Source organism: Python bivittatus, unplaced genomic scaffold (assembly GCF_059951505.1).
Source record: "Python bivittatus isolate LINGU-HERP-01145 unplaced genomic scaffold, Pbiv_v1 ctg000590_np1212, whole genome shotgun sequence".
Lineage (NCBI taxonomy): Eukaryota > Metazoa > Chordata > Lepidosauria > Squamata > Pythonidae > Python > Python bivittatus.
This window is the reverse complement of record NW_028277086.1, coordinates 140,673-158,727: the sequence shown is the minus strand read 5'-3', so window position 1 is coordinate 158,727 and position 18,055 is coordinate 140,673. Positions and strand designations below refer to the sequence as shown.

At 55.0% G+C, this 18,055-nt stretch overlaps 1 protein-coding gene across 12 annotated transcripts in view; it reads left to right on the top strand.

Annotated features, from left to right (window-relative positions):
• Nucleotides 1-18,055, top strand: part of SCRIB (scribble planar cell polarity protein) — a 58,573-nt gene that overhangs the window by 27,293 nt on the left and 13,225 nt on the right. For 7 of the 12 annotated variants that reach the window (XR_015797516.1, XR_015797518.1, XR_015797524.1 and 4 more), the window contains exons 16-27: nucleotides 652-714; nucleotides 1,989-2,078; nucleotides 2,168-2,245; nucleotides 2,629-2,943; nucleotides 3,170-3,250; nucleotides 3,743-4,006; nucleotides 4,266-4,376; nucleotides 4,600-4,776; nucleotides 5,273-5,389; nucleotides 5,745-5,933; nucleotides 6,093-6,212; nucleotides 11,129-11,218. Coding sequence is in view for 2 of the 12 variants with exons in the window: in XM_088148710.1 (XP_088004836.1) it covers nucleotides 652-714; nucleotides 1,989-2,078; nucleotides 2,168-2,245; nucleotides 2,629-2,943; nucleotides 3,170-3,250; nucleotides 3,743-4,006; nucleotides 4,266-4,376; nucleotides 4,600-4,776; nucleotides 5,273-5,389; nucleotides 5,745-5,933; nucleotides 6,093-6,212; nucleotides 11,129-11,218 (1,695 nt within the window). In the remaining 10 variants the exon portion in view is untranslated. The remainder of the gene's footprint in view (nucleotides 1-651; nucleotides 715-1,988; nucleotides 2,079-2,167; nucleotides 2,246-2,628; nucleotides 2,944-3,169; nucleotides 3,251-3,742; nucleotides 4,007-4,265; nucleotides 4,377-4,599; nucleotides 4,777-5,272; nucleotides 5,390-5,744; nucleotides 5,934-6,092; nucleotides 6,213-11,128; nucleotides 11,219-18,055) is intronic. The other 5 variants (XR_015797521.1, XR_015797522.1, XR_015797520.1 and 2 more) reach the window with 4 other exon arrangements.

Below are 18,055 nucleotides of genomic sequence, written 5' to 3'. Positions count from 1 at the left end.
GGCGGCTCTGGGATCCTCGGGTAGACCCTCCGTGGAGAAGATCCAGGTCTCCCTCTCTCCTGGCCCGGGCTGGCAGGGTGATTGGGAGGGGATCTGAGTCATGCTCTGTGCTCCCTTGGCAGCCCCAGAGCTCTCGGAGGGCGATCGGGGAGGAGGCGAGTGTCTGTGGCCTCGGCGGTCTCCGTACAGTAGATGGCAGGCAGGGTTTCTGTTGATTGTTGCTCTCCCTGCCGAGGAGCCCCTGGTGCGGGCGCGGTTCCAGGGTAGAGGAATGGCATCTTCACCCCGACCTGGCGGGGCAGGAACGGATCCAGAGCCCCGTGGCTGCATCTCGTACCCTGTCCCTGTCAGTGGAGTGCTTTGCCTGGGAACTCTCGGCCATCCCTTTCTTGCTCCGCTGGCTCGGAGCCCTTGCAGGGAGGGCAGCTCTGGCAGATGGGCCTTTTGCAAAGGGCAGGGGGACCGTGAGGAGGAGCTGATCTGCCCCTGCCCCGCTCTTTCTCCCCGTCTTCTCTTTCTCTGGTGTGCCTCTCCTGGTGCTGGGGTGGGGTCTGCCTGCCTGCCTGCCTGCCTGCCTGCCTGCCCGTCCCTGGTGGTGGCCTGGTCCTTCCCCACTAATCTGCCCGCCTCTGCCGGTTGCTGTCCTAACAGGGGGTGTCGTTTGATCAAGCCAATAATCTGCTGATTGAGCCTGCTCGCATTGAGGAGGAAGAGGTCTGTACTGCCCTGCTGGGTTTGTCTCTCTGCTGGCGGGGCTCCCTGCCTGCCCTGCGGGGGGGCAGCCCCTCTCCTCTCCTCTCCTCTCCTCTCCTCTCCTCTCCTCTCCTCTCCTCTCCTCTCCTCTCCTCTCCTCTCCTCTCCTCTCCTCTCCTCTCCTCTGCCTGAGCTGGGGAGGGCCACCCTGGGAATGGGGAGGAAGGGACCCGGAAGGGCCTGAGGGGCAGGGCGGCTGCCTCCCTCCCAGGGACGATCCTTGGGGCCCTACTGCTCTTTGTGATCCCTGAAAGAGCTGTGCAGCCCCGTGGCCGGGGGCACCTGCACATCTGGCCGCTCAGCCCAACGGCATCTCTGCCCTCTTCCCCCGAGGCTTGTGGTGCGATGGCCCTTCGGTTCTCCATGCCGGTTTCTGTTCCTTTCAGAAAGGGGGGCACCTAGCATTGGGGGTGGGGGTTCTGTTGAGATTCCCATGTCAGAATCCCTGTCTTTCTCCCACCTGAACATCTGGATTGGGGCCCTGATCCACCTACTTGCCTGTCTCTGCTCCCTTCTGCTGCTGTTCCAGCCCTGCAGGGTCCTCTGGGGAGCTGGCAAGGGAGAGCCTCCCTCGATGCTCCCACCAGCCATCCCCAATCCCAGATGATGCCCAGAGCCCCTCCCGAGCTAGCCAGGTTGTGCCTGGTTGCCACAGATGAGTGTGCACACGAGAGCCAACTGGAGCAGTCTATGGAAGGATAAACATTTCCCGAGAGGGGACATCCATTCAGCTGGCTTGGCCTCTGTCCCCTCAAGGGCTGCCAACAGAATAGTCATCGTCCCACCCCACCCCCCATCCTGCCCTCCCCTCTTCGGTATCGTGGCCTCCCTGTCAGCGCCTCCAGTCCCCAGCATATCATCTCTGGGAACGTGCCCTCTCGCTTTAGGCTTGGCCATGCTGGTCCACGTGGCTCCTGCTACAGTGAGGCAGGGGGCTCTTGCCTGGCTAGTCCTGCTGCTCCGCCTCTCACTGCCAGCACCGTCACTGGCCTCTCCTGCCTTTGTCCCAGCTGGAGCCCGGGGGCCAGGAGGGTCCCTGCCCAGGGAAGGGCTTCTCGCTCACCACCTGTCCCAAGCAGAGGTAGCCTGGTGGGGCAGCCCTCCTCCAGAAGCAGAGGGGCCCTAGAGCTGCCAGTGGGGGGTCCTCCTGCCAGTCCAGGAGGAGGCAGGTGCTCCCCCCCATGTGGCCACCCTGTGCCCACCTGGACCACCTCCCTCTCCTGCTTGGTTTCCAGCTGGTTCTGACGATCGTGCGGCAGACGGGCGGACTTGGCATCAGCATTGCTGGGGGCAAAGGCTCCACCCCCTACAAGGGGGATGATGAGGTGAGGGTTGGGGCAGGCTTCCAGGGGATGGTGGCCCTGGGGCGGCTGCGGGAGGGAGGAGCCAGTCCCCACAGACTTCTTCTCTCCAGGGCATCTTCATTTCCCGTGTGTCTGAAGAGGGCCCGGCGGCACGGGCAGGGGTGCGTGTTGGGGACAAGCTCCTGGAGGTATGTCGCTGGGCATCATCAGCAGGGGGCTTTCTGGGTCTGCCAGGTCTGGCCTGAGGAATGGGCCCACATCTGCTCACAGGGGAGGGGGCAGCGATTCCAAGGCCTGCTGCTTGCCAGTGGCTCCCCCCACCCCAGCGCTTACCTTCCTGGTAACAGGACTGTGGCCGCCCCAGCCCAGCGTGCACTGCTGGCTTTGCCGCTGGCCTTCCTCCTGCCCCTTTGAGCCTCGGCCTCTCTTCTTGCCCCCCCGCTGTTCACCCCGGCCTGGATGCCTGGAGGGCTTTGTGGGGCAGCTGGTGGGGGAGGGAGGAAGAGAGGGAAGGTCTGGGCTTCGGATGGCCAGCGGGCACTTGTTCCAGCGGGCTCTCCCTGCCCTTCAGGTGAACAGGGTGTCTCTGCATGGCGCTGAGCACCACGTGGCAGTGGAAGCCCTTCGGGGTTCGGGCAGCACCGTCTCCATGACGGTGCTGCGGGAGCGGATGGTGGAGCCTGAGAATGCCATCACGGTGACGCCGCTGCGGCCTGAAGATGATTACAGTCCACGGGAATGGCGCGGAGGCCTGCACTTTGCTGAGGGGGCCGAGGGGGCCACCCCAACCGAAAGGCTCTCAGCGTGCCTCGTGCGGAACGAGAGGGGCCTGGGGTTCAGCATTGCTGGGGGCAAGGGCTCCACGCCATACCGGCCAGGGGACACGGTGAGGCCGGGGTAGCAGCTTGGCTTCTTTCCTGGCGGCTGGAGGGCGGGGGGGGGAGCTTTTCCTGCTGGTGATATTTGACCTCCGCCCGGAAGCTCATTCCTGGCTCCTGCTGACTTGGGGCATCTGTTCTGGACTGAGGCCCCAGCGGGGAAATGGCCTGGAGCAAGCCCTGCCTTGGGGTCGGGTAGCTCAGGGTCCCAATGTTTCTGCACCTCCTTCTCAGGGGATCTTCATCTCCCGGATTGCAGAGGGAGGGGCTGCGGATCGGGAAGGAACGCTGCAAGTGGGCGACAGGGTCATCCTGGTGAGAGGAGGGGACCCGGTGGGCTGGGCTCCCTATTCTCCGTTGGGCCCAGAGTGCCCTGGCGGGGCGTCCCTCTTTAGATGTTCGGGAAAGGCTGTCTTCGTGAGGTCTCTCTCTCTGGCTGAGTGGGAGAGCAGCTTCTCTCGACCCCCATCCTCCTACGCGGCCCGTTCTTTCCCCTGCCCCACAGCCATGGTGAGAATGCAGGCTTAGGGGAGTAAGCCCCGAGACAGCCTCGTCAGCGCCGGCTTCCGTCTGCCTCCCTGCCCCCCGTGTGGTCTCTTTCCTGCTGGGGGGGTGTTCCCTTTCCTCCCCTCCCCTGCCCCAAGCAGCGGCAGAGGGGAGAGGGCGGGCCCTAGAGAGTTCTTCCCCCGTGAGCTGCTGGGGGGTGGCACAGAGCTGTCTCCATTCTTGTGCCCAAAGCCTGTCTTCTCCCCTCTTTGTCTGCTGGAGCTGGCTCTGCCCCCTGACACTGATCTGGGGCCTTTGTAGATCAATGGGGTAGACATGACGGAAGCCAGGCACGATCAGGCTGTAGCGCTGCTTACTGCCTCCCCACCCACCATCGCTCTGCTGGTAGAAAGAGGGGCAGCTGCTGCTCCACCCCAAGAGAAAGACCTTCCCGCAGGGCCACGAGTGCCACGGGCCCCCTCGCCGCCGCCTCTGCCCCACCAAGGAGAGAGCCCGCTGGAGGAGGTGCCTCTGCCCCCCAGGAGCCAGCTGCCTCAAACCATGGAGAACCAGTACCCCACCGAGGTGGGTGAGCCGGGGCCTCTGGGGTTGCTTCGTACCTTGGGCCGGCAGGTGGCCCTGGAGGCTCGTGCCTCTGCGGCCGCTCGTCCTGAGGTGGAATTGGGTTCCCTCCCTCCCCTGGGGGTTGGGAATGTGGGCAGCTTGGCCGGAGTTGCCCTCACCACGCCGTCCAGGCTCCGTGTGTGCCCCAGCCAGCTGCTTCTGAGGAGCATCTCCATCAGTCCTCCTCGAACGCTCTGGAACTCGGTCTGTCTGCCTGCAGGAGGTGTGCCTGGTCAAGGCTGGGGGGCCCCTTGGTCTTAGCATCGTGGGAGGCAGTGACCACTCCAGCCACCCCTTTGGGATCCACGAGCCTGGAGTCTTCATTTCCAAGGTAGAAGTGCTAGGCCACCACCTTTCTAGTCTCATGCATCAGGGTGCTCAGAGGAAGAGCCATGGGGGGGGGCAGGGCGCTGGGCAAAGGAGGGCTCTGTGCATCTGAAGACCTGAGCTCTCGCTGCTCCCTGGAGAGGGGAAGGGGCTGGTGAGGTGCTTGAGCCCAGCTCGGACTATCCTGCAGATCCTCCCCCTATTTCCCTTCGTTCCCCCTTTGGCAGGTCATTCCACGTGGTCTGGCCTCTCGTAGTGGACTGCGTGTGGGTGACAGGATCCTGGAGGTGAACGGGATTGATCTCCGCCACGCAACCCACCAGGAAGCTGTGAGCGCTCTGCTCTCCAGCACCCAGGAACTGAAGATGATGGTCAGGCGAGATCCTCCCCCGCCTGGAATGGAGGTAGGGGTGTGGCTGATGGCTTGCCTCTGCGCTCCTGCAGGGGCGCCCTCTGCTTTTGACGCTCCTGTCAACACACACACACACACACACACACACACACACACGATAGGACCAGGATTGGCAAGGGAAGTGAATTAAGAAGAGCAGAATGAAATTCCGCAGAGAATAAGTGAACCCAGCTGCTGACTTCGCTTAGGAGGCCCGCCCAAAGAAAGAAGCTACGTTCTGGCCTCAGGTGAAGATGGCCTGGTTCACACCACCTGCTAATTCACATAGGGCAGGTCTCCCACACAGCCATGGTTTGAGGTTCTCTCCCTGTTAGGCATCCCTACCCTTATCTCCCCCTCAGGGAATATTAGAACAGCAGGCAGAAGGGCCCCCATTCAGTCCCTGGCAGCTGACCTAGTCAGAGCTGGAGAACCTTGTTTGCCCCCCCGGCCCATTCTGAGCGGCCCCAGGGATCGCCCCACAAGACGTTGGTGTCTTGTGTTGGCAGGAGATCTGCATTGAAAAGAAGCCTGGAGAAAAATTGGGCATCAGCATCCGAGGGGGCGCCAAGGGCCACGCGGGGAACCCCTTTGATCCCACCGACGAGGGGATCTTCATCTCGAAGGTACTACAGGGCCCTTGCTGCTTTGTCCTGGGGCAGGGCGTGCGGGGCAGAAGAGGGTTTTTAGGAGGAGCGCTTCTTGCTTCCCTGCGTAATATAGAACCATACCTTGACTAGGGTTGTTTTTGCTGGAGTGGACTAAATGCGGCTAAAGTAGCAGGGCGCCCCCAAGCCCCAAAGCAGCATGAGGGACAAGCCCCCTGATCTGACCAAGGATGGTCTTCCTGAGAGGCAGGGTCTCCCGGGTCAGCTGCCGCCCCTGCTCGGCTGGGGTGAGCCCTGGCGGAGAAGCAGGCAGGGTGGCTGCCGCCGCCGCCACTGCCCCCACTTCCACCTTCCTGCTTCCCATGCCGTTTAGGTCAGCTCCACCGGGGCAGCGGCCCGCGACGGCCGGCTGAGGATGGGCATGCGCGTCTTGGAGGTGAACCACCAGAGCCTGCTGGGCATGACTCACACAGAAGCTGTCCAGGTCCTTCGTGCCGCAGGAGACCTGCTGCTGGTGCTCGTTTGCGAAGGGTTTGACCCCAAAGCCGTGGCTGCTCTTGAGGTTGGTGGCTGCTTGGTCCCGTGCACTGGCACATCCCGCCCTCCTCCGTCTGTAGTCAGCTGAGGCGCTCTCTGGCCGAGCCTGTTTCTCAGCAGATCAGAGGGCGGTCCCTGGTCTGACCGGGTTGAAAGCGCCCCTTCTTCATCCTCCTTCCCATAGATGTCTCCTGGGATCATCGCCAACCCTTTTGCAGCCGGCATCGGGCGCAAGAATAGCTTGGAGAGCATCTCGTCCATTGACCGGGACCTCAGTCCAGAAGAAGCAGATCTTCTTCAGAAGGTGAGAGGAATGGGGCTGCTCGGGGACGTCCTTCCCAAGGAATGTGCTGCCCGTCGCCTTTGGCCCCTCTGGATGGAGATGGTGAGGGAGACCACCGAGTGGGAGGGGGAGGTGGTGAGACTCTAGGACAGGGCAAGGGACTCGAAGGCCCTCATTTCTGGGAGGCAGCGGCAGCACCCCCTGCCCCAGCTCCTTGGAGCCCTTGTGCTGCTGCTAGACCCTCCTTCTGCTCAGAGCGCTTGCCCCCCCTCAGCCTTGTGCTTGCGGTCGGTTCTCAAATCGTGGTTGTGAGGCAGGGGGAGGGTCTCATGGAGAGGAGATGTCCTTTGGACCAGGGTCTGAGCCTCCCGCAGGAACCCTCCATCTGGTCGGGTCAGGAGTGGGCTGTTTCGACTCTTGACTGTGACGTTAGTGGGCACGTCCCAAGCTGCAGCGTGGACAGGGTCAGGCCCCGTGCTTTCTTCGCTGCATGGCTTGAGGACCAGAGGCGGGGGTGTTTGGGGGGCCAAACTTGGCCGGCGGTTCTTCTGTAGAACTTCAGCTGCAATGCTGAGCAGTGGGCTCTTCCTGGCCAGTGGCATTTCTGGAAGGGGGAAGGGGGGAGGGGGGAGGCGCTCTCAATGGCTGCTGCTGCTGCTGCTCCAGGAGGAGCTGGAGGGCTGTTTCTGGCGAGTGCGGGCGGAGAGGTCTGAGCCCTTTTGGTGCCTGTCTTCCTCCCGGAGGTGTCTGGCGGCCACTGTGGGAGCAGAAGGGTGGGCTGAATGGGAAGAGGCTGGCAAGGGTCTTCTGAGAAGGCACCATCCCTTCTTCAGGCCTGATGTCATGGCTGGGCTGCTTTGCATTTTTTGAATTGTTGCCTTTAAATGTGGCGTGGCATTCTGCTTAAGAAAAAAGGAGAAAAATTTCTCCCAGCCAGCTTCCTCCCCATCTTTTTTGCCAAGACCGCCAAATCTTGTCACTTTTCCTTAAAGGCCAGTTGATTGTTCTGTTTGCCCAGTTTTGCAGTTTTTTCTAAGCAGGAGGAGCGAGTTGTATTTTTGGGTTAATTACAACATTTCTCTACTGCTCTTCATTGGAGAGCAATCAAAATAGCTTCCAAAGCAGTTGTAACAAACACAATAGAAACGGGATATAGATTACCATTGTCGGTGCTAAAAAGAGAAGAACTAGGGCCAGCCTCAATTCCCCATAAAAAGACTTTCCTTGCAGGGAAGAGACATTGGGCAAGCCAGAGTGGCTAGGGCAGTGTTCTGCCAAGCAGGGTTAGGGTTAGGGTTAGGGTTCCAGGCTGTGGCCTAGAAGCAGGCAACTCCCGAGAGAACGTGGTCCTGAGCTGTTTGGGGGCCATCTGTGCCAATCTCTGGGCCGCGGACCGGCACCAGTCTGTGGCCTGTTAGGAACCCAGCCGCAGAGCAGGAGCGAGTGGCGAGCGGGCGGGCGGGCGGGCGGGCGAAAACTGCTGCTCCCGTCGCTCCTGTCGCCGCCTGAGCTCCGCCTCCTGTCAGATCAGCGGCGGCATTAGGTTCTCATAGGAGCACCAACCCTACTGTGAACTGCGTGTGCGCGGGATCTAGGTTGCGCGCTCAGAATCCGACACTTATTCTACTCTGCGCGTGGCCCGCCCATTATTTTATTTACCACTTCCGTCTGCGCCTCTTTCCCGCACCACGCACTTGTCTCAGTCATAGTTCTGGTAAGCCCACAAGCTTTTTTTTTTCTTTTTATCCGTTCAGTCGTGTCTGATTCTTCGGAGACTGCCTGGACGAGTCCTGGCGAGCAACCAATTCCTATCCCCGCGCAAAGCACCGCCAGCGTTTCCTCCCACCGAAATAATAATAATAATAATAATAATAATAATAATAATAATAATAATAATAATAGAAATAAAGTGCACAATGAATGTAATGCACTTGAGTCATCCCGAAACCATCCCCCCCGATCCGTGGAAAAATTGTCTTCCACGAAACCGGCCCCTGGTGCCAAAAAGTTTGGGGACCGCTGGTTTAGAACGTTTCCTACATAACGAACAGCCAGCTCCTGCTGCCGGCTCCTCCCAGCGGGAGACGAGCAGAGGCCCCAGCCCCCTTTGCTCTGAGCGGCACCCCCTGGATCAGGGTGCACAGCTGGGGGGCCTGAAGCTCCTGGCCCAGAGAGAGTGCCTCACCCTCGGGCCAGCCGCTCAACGCCCAGCTTGGTCCACGACCCCGTGCCCAGGCGAGGGAGTGGGCGGCCTTCCTTCTTTCTGAATGCCTGAGGAGGCCAGGAAGGGGGACGCCGGAAGAGCTGACGGCGCAGAAGAGGGAGAATGGCTCCCTTTCGCTCACGCACCCATTGGCACGCCTTTCCAGAACCACCCCTGGGGATCCATCATGTACTTGGAATCGAGCATTGCCCCCCAGCCGAGGGCAGGTTGCAGCTTCCTGGGCCCCAGCAGAGAGGGCCTCCCGCCTCCCGCCCCCTCCCCAGCCCAGCAGAGCGGAGAACGTGGTGCTGCGGAGGGGCCGGGAGCCAAGTCGAGCTGGTTATGCCCAGCAAACCGGAGTTGGTGGCAGCTGCTGTTTGCGGTCAAGAGGGAGGGAAGGGCGAACTTTGAGTGACAGGGGATGGGCTGGCCTTGACTTTTACCCCTTTAGTCTGAAGCCTGCATTGCAATTTGTCTGAAATGCCCGATTTTCTACTCTTGAACGTTTGGAGGCTCGGCCTGCCAGCAGCATCCCGTGGGGCTCTCCGCCAGGCGAAGGGAGCCTCTTCTCCTCTGCTCCGGCCTCCCAATTTCCTGAAGCTGTTGCTTGTTCCCGTTCGGCGCCTTTGTGTGGCCTGTGGGTGAGGAGTGAGGGTTTTTTAGGGCACGCTCTCCTTTCTGGTAACGTTTGCAGTTGCGGAAGTGCCATAGCTGGCCTGCCGCCGTCCTTTCGGGCAGGGCTTCTCCTGCGGAGTTCAGTCAAGCGGGTTTTCTGTGTCAGTTACCTTAATTGCCACAACTTTCCTTATTTAGCTTATGGGGATGGGAGTTCTCTTAACCAGGAGGTGCTTGTCCCCCTGAGGCCAGTAGGTAAGTAGGTAAGATAAGGTTGCGGGTCTTACTGGCAAACTTAAAATGAGCAAATGCTGGGGTACAAGCGGAAGGAACCGGGGGTGAGAAGGCGGCTGAGGGGAGATGGGGCGACTGCGTTCAGGCACATAAAGGGAAGCGACAGGAGGGTCAGAAGCCATTTCCGAGGCCACCGAGACCAGGACCAGGAATAACAGGTACAGTCGGCAGCTGCCTTGATCTTTTTCAAGCGTCAGGAAACATCCGATGGCAAGATCTGTCCAACAATGAAACAGTCTCCCAAGGGAGGCTGTGGGCTCTCCACCTCAGGGGAATTTAAGGAGAGGCTGGACAGCCGCCTCTGAAAGACGGTGTAATGGGTTTCCCCGCCCATTGCAGAGGGCCGGACTAGCTGACGCTTGTGGTCCCTCCTGGCTCTACCTTTCCAGAGTTCTGTGAGGTCAATGTGAGGTTTCTTAAATGGAGGTAGGAAATTGTGACTCAACTCGTCTACAGACATTAGGGTCTGCCAGGATCCCTTGTCACGCCTCCCCCCGAACAGATGGGGTGTCGGATCTGCGATGTTCCAATCCCAATGAAGAAAAATCTCGTGCAACCCAACTTTGGTTCAAAAAAGATTTCATGTATGGGAACATACATGCAACTCTAAGCAAAGCATTGCTAAAACTAAAGCCCGCGCTTTTCCCACTTAACTTTCACCCCTACTTCTCACCCCCCTCTTTCCAGGCACCAAATGTGGTTCTCACAGAGGTACAACCTTGCATATTCCTAACCTCCGATAACAGTCCATCTTCCTAGCGTCCCAGTTCCTTCTACTTTTACTTCCCCCCTCCCCACTCCTAAATAATGGCAGAAACAAAGCAAGCAACTACTATATTAACATTTTGATTGCTGAAGGTTCTGACCTGGGGTCTATTTTTGGACATTTTGGGTGTGTTTGGAATTTGGGAGTGTTCTTAATGAGCAAAAAGCAACCCCTCCATAAGTTGTATTTTCCCACTTTTGCAGGGAATTTCAAGATAGATGCCTGTTTTGGTCCCTAAATGCCCCCAAAGCTCCCCCCCCATGACTTCTCTCCTAGCTGCTCTTCCGTTGGTTCAGTGTCACAGGAGGCTTAAAAAAGACCCCCAGTTTTGCTGCCAATATGGCACTTATTGAGGAGGGAATTTTGCAGTTACCGAAAAGCAAAATAAGGGGACAGTCCGATGGTTGGAGCATGGCCAGGAGCCGGTTAAGGGCCACAGCCAAGTTCCAGCGTGGAGAGGTGGGGCCCTGGAAGGGTCAGACGAGGTTTGAGCAGCGCTGAAGGATTTCCTCAGGGCAGGTGGATCAGGAGATTCCACGTGAAGGGCAAAGGCTGCCTTCCCCACGGCTCCACTGGTAAAGGGAGGGTCCCCCGAGGATTTGTGCCAGGGTCGGAGAGGTCTGGTTCCCTCTCCCTGGGGGTCCTAATTTTGATCCTGTCGGGGAAGCCGGCCTCTGCCCTTCTGGCCTTTGCCCTGGATCCTTTCAGCTGCCCCCGGGCACCGCTGGCTGGGCAAAGGGCCTGTGGCATCCCTGGCCCCCTACCCAGGATGAAGCGCTGCTGCTCTTTCTGCATCTCCTCCTCCATGGGCCGCAGTCTAGGGGAGAAGAAGGGCTACGTCTCCCTCCCTGGCAAAGCAGGCATCGATGGGGCTGCCCAAGACCGGGGCCCTTCTCTGCCACTGCTTGCTGTGCCCCCAGCTCTGCTTCTGCTGCCGGTGGCGGGGAAGGAGCAGACACGCCGCTGCTCCTGGTGGAGGAGGGGAGGCGAGAGCCAGGGCTGGCGGGGGCAACTGGCGCCCCGGGGGCGGCTCCTGACCCCTCCCGCTTTCTTCCCCAGGACGGCAGTGCAGACCCCCCGCAGCTTGACTACCGCACCCTGGCAGCCGTGCCCAGCAACAGCGGCCGTCTCCAGAAAGGCCCCCGCTGCGTGAGTGACAGGGAGGCTCCTTGCGGTGGTGGTGGGGTAGCACCAGGTGGGGGGTCTCTGGAGAAAGGGGAAGCCTGCTCAGGTCCATGTGCAGCGCCCCTTGCTTTGGGTTTGGCCTGCCTTAAGTGGACAGTGCTGAGCCGATGGCTTCGGCTCTGCTTGGTAGCAGGACAAGGCTTGACTGGGTGGGAGGGCATGCTGGCGGCAGCAGCACAGACTGCTCCCTCCGCTGGGCTGGGCCCCTGGAGCGAGGAAGCAGAGGGGGGGCCTCTGGCTCTCAGCCCTGCCCTATTTGGGACTGGCTGGGGGGAGGGAGGGAGGGAGGGAGCGCCTTCTGTCTGCCTTCAGGCAGAGGGCACGTCTTGCCTTGGTCCCTCTCTCTGGTGCCGGGGTGGGCAGTCTTCGCCTCCCCAGAGGAGCAGCTAGCTGGGGGAAAGGGAGGGCTTTCCTGGGGAGAGTGGGGGCACGGCGCAGGACTGCAGAGTGGCCGTGGGGGACTAAGCTCTTTGGCAGAAGTTGGGGCTAGCCAGGCAGGGTTGGGGTTAGGGCTGCAATGGATGCAGAGTTGTGCCTGCCCCCCCCCGCAACCCCTTCCACGTCTCCTGGAATTGGCCCAGGACTTCTGGAGGGTGGAGGGCAGGCCTTGTGGAGCTGGCCAGGAGAAGTGCTGGAGGGCCATCCTTCCTCAGGCTGTCCTGGAAGGCACTCCCCATGTCCTGGGTCACCACGCAAGGTGGCCTCAGCTCTGTAGCCTCAGCTGGGACCGGCCCTGGCCCTGGTGCTGGCTAGACACGTTGCTCGCCAGGGGTTTTCTCAGGGTTGGAAGCAGAGTCATCTTTCTCGGGCATTTCTCCCATCTACATCTCTTCTTGCCAGTTTCTGCTCAGTGAGATGGAAAAAGACGGGCATCTTCTTCCCCTGCTGGAAATCCCTGTGGGTCATGCTTCCCCCTTGGGCACAGGGCAAGCAGGCAGTGCCCAGGCAGTGCCTTCAGAGGAGCAGAGCTTGGTGGACTCTCAGCCCATCCCTTTCAGCGCCAACCCCTTTGTGTTGGCTAATCGGCAGGGCCCTGCATGCCTGGGGGGCCCTCCCCTTGGCTACGGCAAGGGGGGAGTGCTGAAGACCAGCCTCTACACCAAGGCAGGCGCCCTTGCAGCCAAGCAGCTGGTGTGGCGTGGTGTGGCGTGGCGTGGTGTGATGCCGCATGCTCCCACCTGGCTGAGCAGCCTGTTCTGCCTGCTGCTTCTGGTCCAAGAGGCGGGTGGCTCCCTGGGCCTGAACCCTTGCTGGTGCCTTGCAGAATGTCTCTTGGTTGCTGTGGGTGCATGTGGGGAGGAGGTAGGAGGAGCAAAGGCTGGTTGCAGCTGGCCTTGCAGGAAGTCTTAGCCTCAGGGGTTTCCCCAAAAGGGGGGTTCTTCTAAGCTGGTCTTCTTAGCCGTTTTCTCGAAAGCTTCTCATTTTGACCACCCTCTAAGCTCAGCTCTTAAGCTTCAGCTTCATCTGTGGTGATTTGCAGTGCTTTTCCAAGGATCGAGTATGTGTTTAACTTTGTGTGGTGCTGATTTTAGTTTTTTCTAAGCAAGGACCGTGCAGAAAGCAGTTATGAACCAAACCACATGAAAACCTTTTTTGGGTAACAGTTAAGAGAGCCGAAAAGAACCCATGGAACCTGGGGAACTAGATTAAAACTAGTTTAAACCAAGGGGAGTGCCAACAGTCTCTGTCCAGATAAACAGCATGCCATTTCTATAGGTACTTAGGCTGTTGGGAATTGACTACTTTTCTTTGACATAAAGGTCATAATAATGTATTTATGTAAGTTCTTTATAAATAGATAACATCCAAATTTCTGAAATACAGTTTTACAGCACATTGACATCTTTGAATTTTAATTTCTTTCCAAGGACCCAGCACATAAAGTAGGATGATCTAATCAGTTAGAAACTACCAATGGAATAGGACCATAATGTGCACTTCAGTTCCTTTGAATCTATTATATAGCCAGGAGGGTATCTTTTATACATCCTTCAAAGTCCAATAAATCCCTGAAATGTTTTCTGCTGAATTAAATGAGTTTTTAAATTGTGCAGAACTTACTCACTTACTTGATTATGTGCCATCAAGTCAGTGCTGACTGCTAATGACCACAGAGCTAGGTTTTCTCCATGACAGTTTGTCTCTATCCTGGTCTTTCAGGTCTTCCAAAGGTGCCCCCATCTCCACTGTAACTAGGTTCATCCATCTTGCTGCTGGTCCTCCTCTTCTTCTCTTTCCTTCCACCTTTCCCAGCGTTAGAGCCTTTTCCAGAGAGCTGGGTCTTCGCATAAAGTCTCCAAAGTAGGATAATTTGAGCCTGGTCATTTGTGCCTCGAGTGAGAAGTCTGAGTTGATTTGTTCAATGACCCATCGGTTTGTTTTCCTGGCTGTCCATGGTATCCTCAGGAGTCTTCTCTGATGCCAAAGTTCAAAGGCATCAATATTTTTCCTATCCTGCTTCTTCAGAGTGCAATTTTCATTTCCATAGAGGGTCACATGGAAAACCATTCCCTGCATAATTCTGATCTTAACACTGAATACATTCACATAGAAACATACATACATACATACACACATCTCTCTCTCTCTCTCTCTCTCTCTCATCTACACAATCCTGCTCTTTGAATATCTTTTCCAAGGCCTTCATGGCTGCTCTACCGAGCGCTAGTCTGCGACATATTTATTAACTGCTTTTCTGTTGAAAAACATACTTAACCATTCTTAAAACCTGAAGCCATTGATTTTGCAAAATAAATATTTAAACTCCTTGTTTCTGAATTCTTAGGTATTGTCAGATCTGTGATGTTCAAATTCCAGTGAAGAAAAATCTCTTGAAACCTGAGTCAAGTTCAAAAAGAAATTCATTTTTTGAGACGTACATGCAGCTTCAAAGCATTGCTGAAACTAAAAGCCCGCGCATTCCCAATCTACTTTTACCCTCAGTTCTTAACCCCCCTTCTCCTCAGCCAGTTCTTGGTTCTCATGTTGGTACGACCTTGGACATTCCTGGCGCCAGATAACAGTCCATCTGTGTTAACTGTTTTACCTTCCTTGTTCCCCCCTCCCCCCTCCTGAAATATGGCAGAAACGAATCAAACAACTAATGAGCTGGTAGATTGATTGCTGGAGGTTCTGACATGCTGACCCTCAAAAGAAAAAAAACTTCAAAGTTGGTTCTTGAAGACCTGCAATGAAACAGACAATAGAACAGAAACATATACATGCATACCACATTACTATTGTTTACAATATGATTTCACTTTGGCTTATCAGGATATTTTTTATAAAATTCTCTAATCAAGTTTGGGGCTTTCATATGCTTCCTAGCTACCTGTTCAGAGAAAGACTTTGGAAAATGTTTCCATTGGACTAGAAATTGTATTTCGCCTTTATATTTCCTGACATCTAATATTTCCCTTATTTCAAAATGTTGCTCGCCTTCTATCATTATAGGTTCTAAGACTGGTGGAGCCACATGCCACCATGTTGATTCTTTATAAGGCTTCAGCAAGTTACAGTGAAACACGGAATTAATCCTCCTTAATGATTTGGGCAGTTTGAGGGGAAAAGTCACTGGGTTAATCACTGTTTCAATTTCAAAAGGTCCTAGGTATTTAGGTCCCAGTTTCTTTGATGGTTGTAATGATTTCAAGTGTTTAGTTGAAATAAATACTTTGTCACCTACTTTCCATTCCTTTTCAGGCGCCCTCTTCCGGTCTGCATATTTTTTTAGCTTTCTCTCGCTTTCTCCAGTGCCTTTTCTATAGTTGGCCACAGGTCTTTCATTTGCTTAACCCACTCGTCTGCCAACGATATGCCAGTCCTCTCACAAGGAAGTTCAGGAATTGGTACGAAGTCTTGACCTGTGGCTACTTTAAAAGGGATAAACCCAATCCTATTGTGTATGGCATTATTATAAGCCACTTCTGCAAAAGGCAACAGATCAACCCAATTATCTTGTTGATGATTTACAAAACATCTTAAATACTGATCTAAACCAGCATTCCGCCGTTCACTCGCCCCATCCGTCTGAGGATGATAACTCGAACTCAGACCCTGCTTGGCTCCAATGAGTTTCATGAATGTTCGCCAGGATTTTGAGGTAAACTGAATTCCGCGATCACTGATTATTCGATCGGCGACTCTGTGTAGGTGATATATATGTTGAGTAAACATTTTCGCTAATTGGGTCACTGATGGTATTGCCACGCATGCTGTGAAATGAGTTTGTTTTGAAAACAGGTCCGTAACTGTCCAGACGATGGTCCGCTTTTTGCTTTTGGGGAGATCTACAATAAAGTCCATAGCAATCTCTTTCCAGGGTTTGGTTGGGTTTGCCACAGGTTGTAACAAGCCCCTTGGTTTTCCCCCCTACTTCTTTGCCATAACACAAGTAGGGCAACTAGCTATGTATTCGGCCACATCTTTTCTGATTGCAGGCCACCAAAATTGTTTCCAGAGGAGATGGAGGGTTTTCACAAACCCAGAATGTCCAGCAGTTTTGTTGTCGTGGCCCCTTTCCAACACCACTTTCCTAGCTTCAGCTGGAACATACAGTCTATTTCACAGCCACCAAGCTCCATTCCTTTCTGCTAGGGAGTTTTTGTTCTATAGGAACCACTCATCTTTTTCCAAATATGAATTTAGCTCTTTTAACAGTTCCTGTTCTGGCTCTTTTCCCTTACTTTGCCCTCTGGTGACTGCTGCCATTGCTTCCTGGCAAATTGGAATAATTGCTGATACAACCTTCTCTCTCTGGCTGTTGTGTTGCGGCAGTTGGGAGAGGGTATCAGCTAAGAAATTCTTTCCTCCCAGGATGTATTTCAGTGTGAATTTAAACCACCTGAAAAATTGAGCCCACCAGACTTGTTTAGGAGACAATTTCCGTGGGGATTTCAGAGCCTCGAGGTTTTTATGATCAGTCCAAACCTCAAAAGGTGAGTCAGCTCCCTCCGAGATGTGCCTCCAATTCATCAATGCCCATTTTACAGAGAAGACTTCCTTCTCCCACACTAACCATCTCCTCTCCGTTTCAGCGAACTTTCAGGATATGTAGACACAGGGATGTAATACCCCATTGTCAGTTTTTTGCAGCAGTGCTGCTCCAATTGCCACATCGGATGCATCTGCTTGGATTACAAATGGTTTATTTGGGTCTGGATGTTTTAGAATGGGTTCTGCAGTGAACAGTCTTTTTAAGTGCTCAAATGCCTCTTGGCATTCCTCTGTCCAGTCTAATGGTGACCCTGGCTTTTGAGCTTTGGTTTTATCTTTTCCTTTTGTCTTTAACAAATTGGTCAGAGGCAGAACGACTTGAGCAAAATTAGGAATGAATTGGTGGGAAAAGTTAGCAAATCCCCGGAAACTCTGTAACTGGCGCCTATTTTTTGGTGCTTCCCAGCCCACTATGTCATGGACCTTGCTTGGGTCCATCTCCACCCCTCAACTGGCGATTCGATAGCCTAAATAATCAATTTGTTCCTGGTGAAACTCACATTTTGAAATGAGGATCCCCTCACCGCTGCAGGAGTATACCGCATACCATGCAGTTGCGGGCAAGTATACATCGGGACCACAAAACGCAGCATCCATACCAGGATAAAAGAACACGAAAGGCACTGCAGACTACAGCAACCAGAAAAATCTGCAGTAGCTGAACATGCTCTCAAGCACACTGGACACAAAATCCTATTTGAAAACACAGAGATACTGGACAACACCAACAGCCACTATACCAGACTATACCGGGAAGCCATTGAGATTTACAAACACCAGCACAGTTTCAATAAAAAAGAGGAGAGTCTAAAAATCAACAAAACCTGGCTACCAATCCTGAAAAATACAGCCTGCAAAAGGTCAACGAACTCAGCTCAACCACCAGGACGTGTGAACACTTCACACAATGAACTTGCTAATCACCCCCAGCAGCCCCTCGTTAACAATTCAAGAGAAGAAAAAACCCTGCCTAATCCCCAGGAAGATACACACAGATGCTGACACCAAAACAAGCAGCCACTCAGTAACCCAACCCCCCCACACACACACCCAATCCCCCCTCCCCCCCCTCAGATCTCTATAAATACCCACAAAAAGGGCACATCACTCTGGGCACAGAGAGAACTGCTCCTGTCTGTGCTCCTGCACTCTGAAGATGCCGGTCACAGGTGCTGGCGAAACGTTAGGAAACAAAACTTCAAGAACACGGCCACACAGCCCGGAAGACCCACACCAGCCATCGTATGCCGGCCGTGAAAGCCTTCGACAATACATAGATGTCAGGAAACAAAACTTCAAGAACACGGCCACACAGCCCGGAAGACCCACACCAGCCATCACATTTTGAAAGTTTTGCATACAATTGTGCATCCAAGAGTTTCTCAAGTACTTTCCTCACCAATTCCACATGCTCATCCAAGGTTTCAGTATATATCAGAATATCATCCAAATACACCAAAAACCCCTTGTACAAATATTCATGTAACAGTTCATTTGTCAGTTGCATAAAGACCCGCAGTGCCCCGACAGTCCAAAAGGCATTACTCGATATTGAAAACAAGCTAGGGGTAGCGAAACGCTGTCTTCCATTCGTCCCCCTCCTTGATTCATACTCTAAAGTACACATCTCGCAAGTCCAACTTCGTAATAACCTTCTCGTTCGCCAAATGAGCCAATAAATCTTTCATTAGTGGGAGGGGGTATTTGTTCTCTTTACAAATGGCATTCAACCCCCTAAATCAGTGCACAGTCTTAATGAGCCATCCTTCTTTTCCCTGAACAGCACAGGTGCCGCCAGGGGGAACT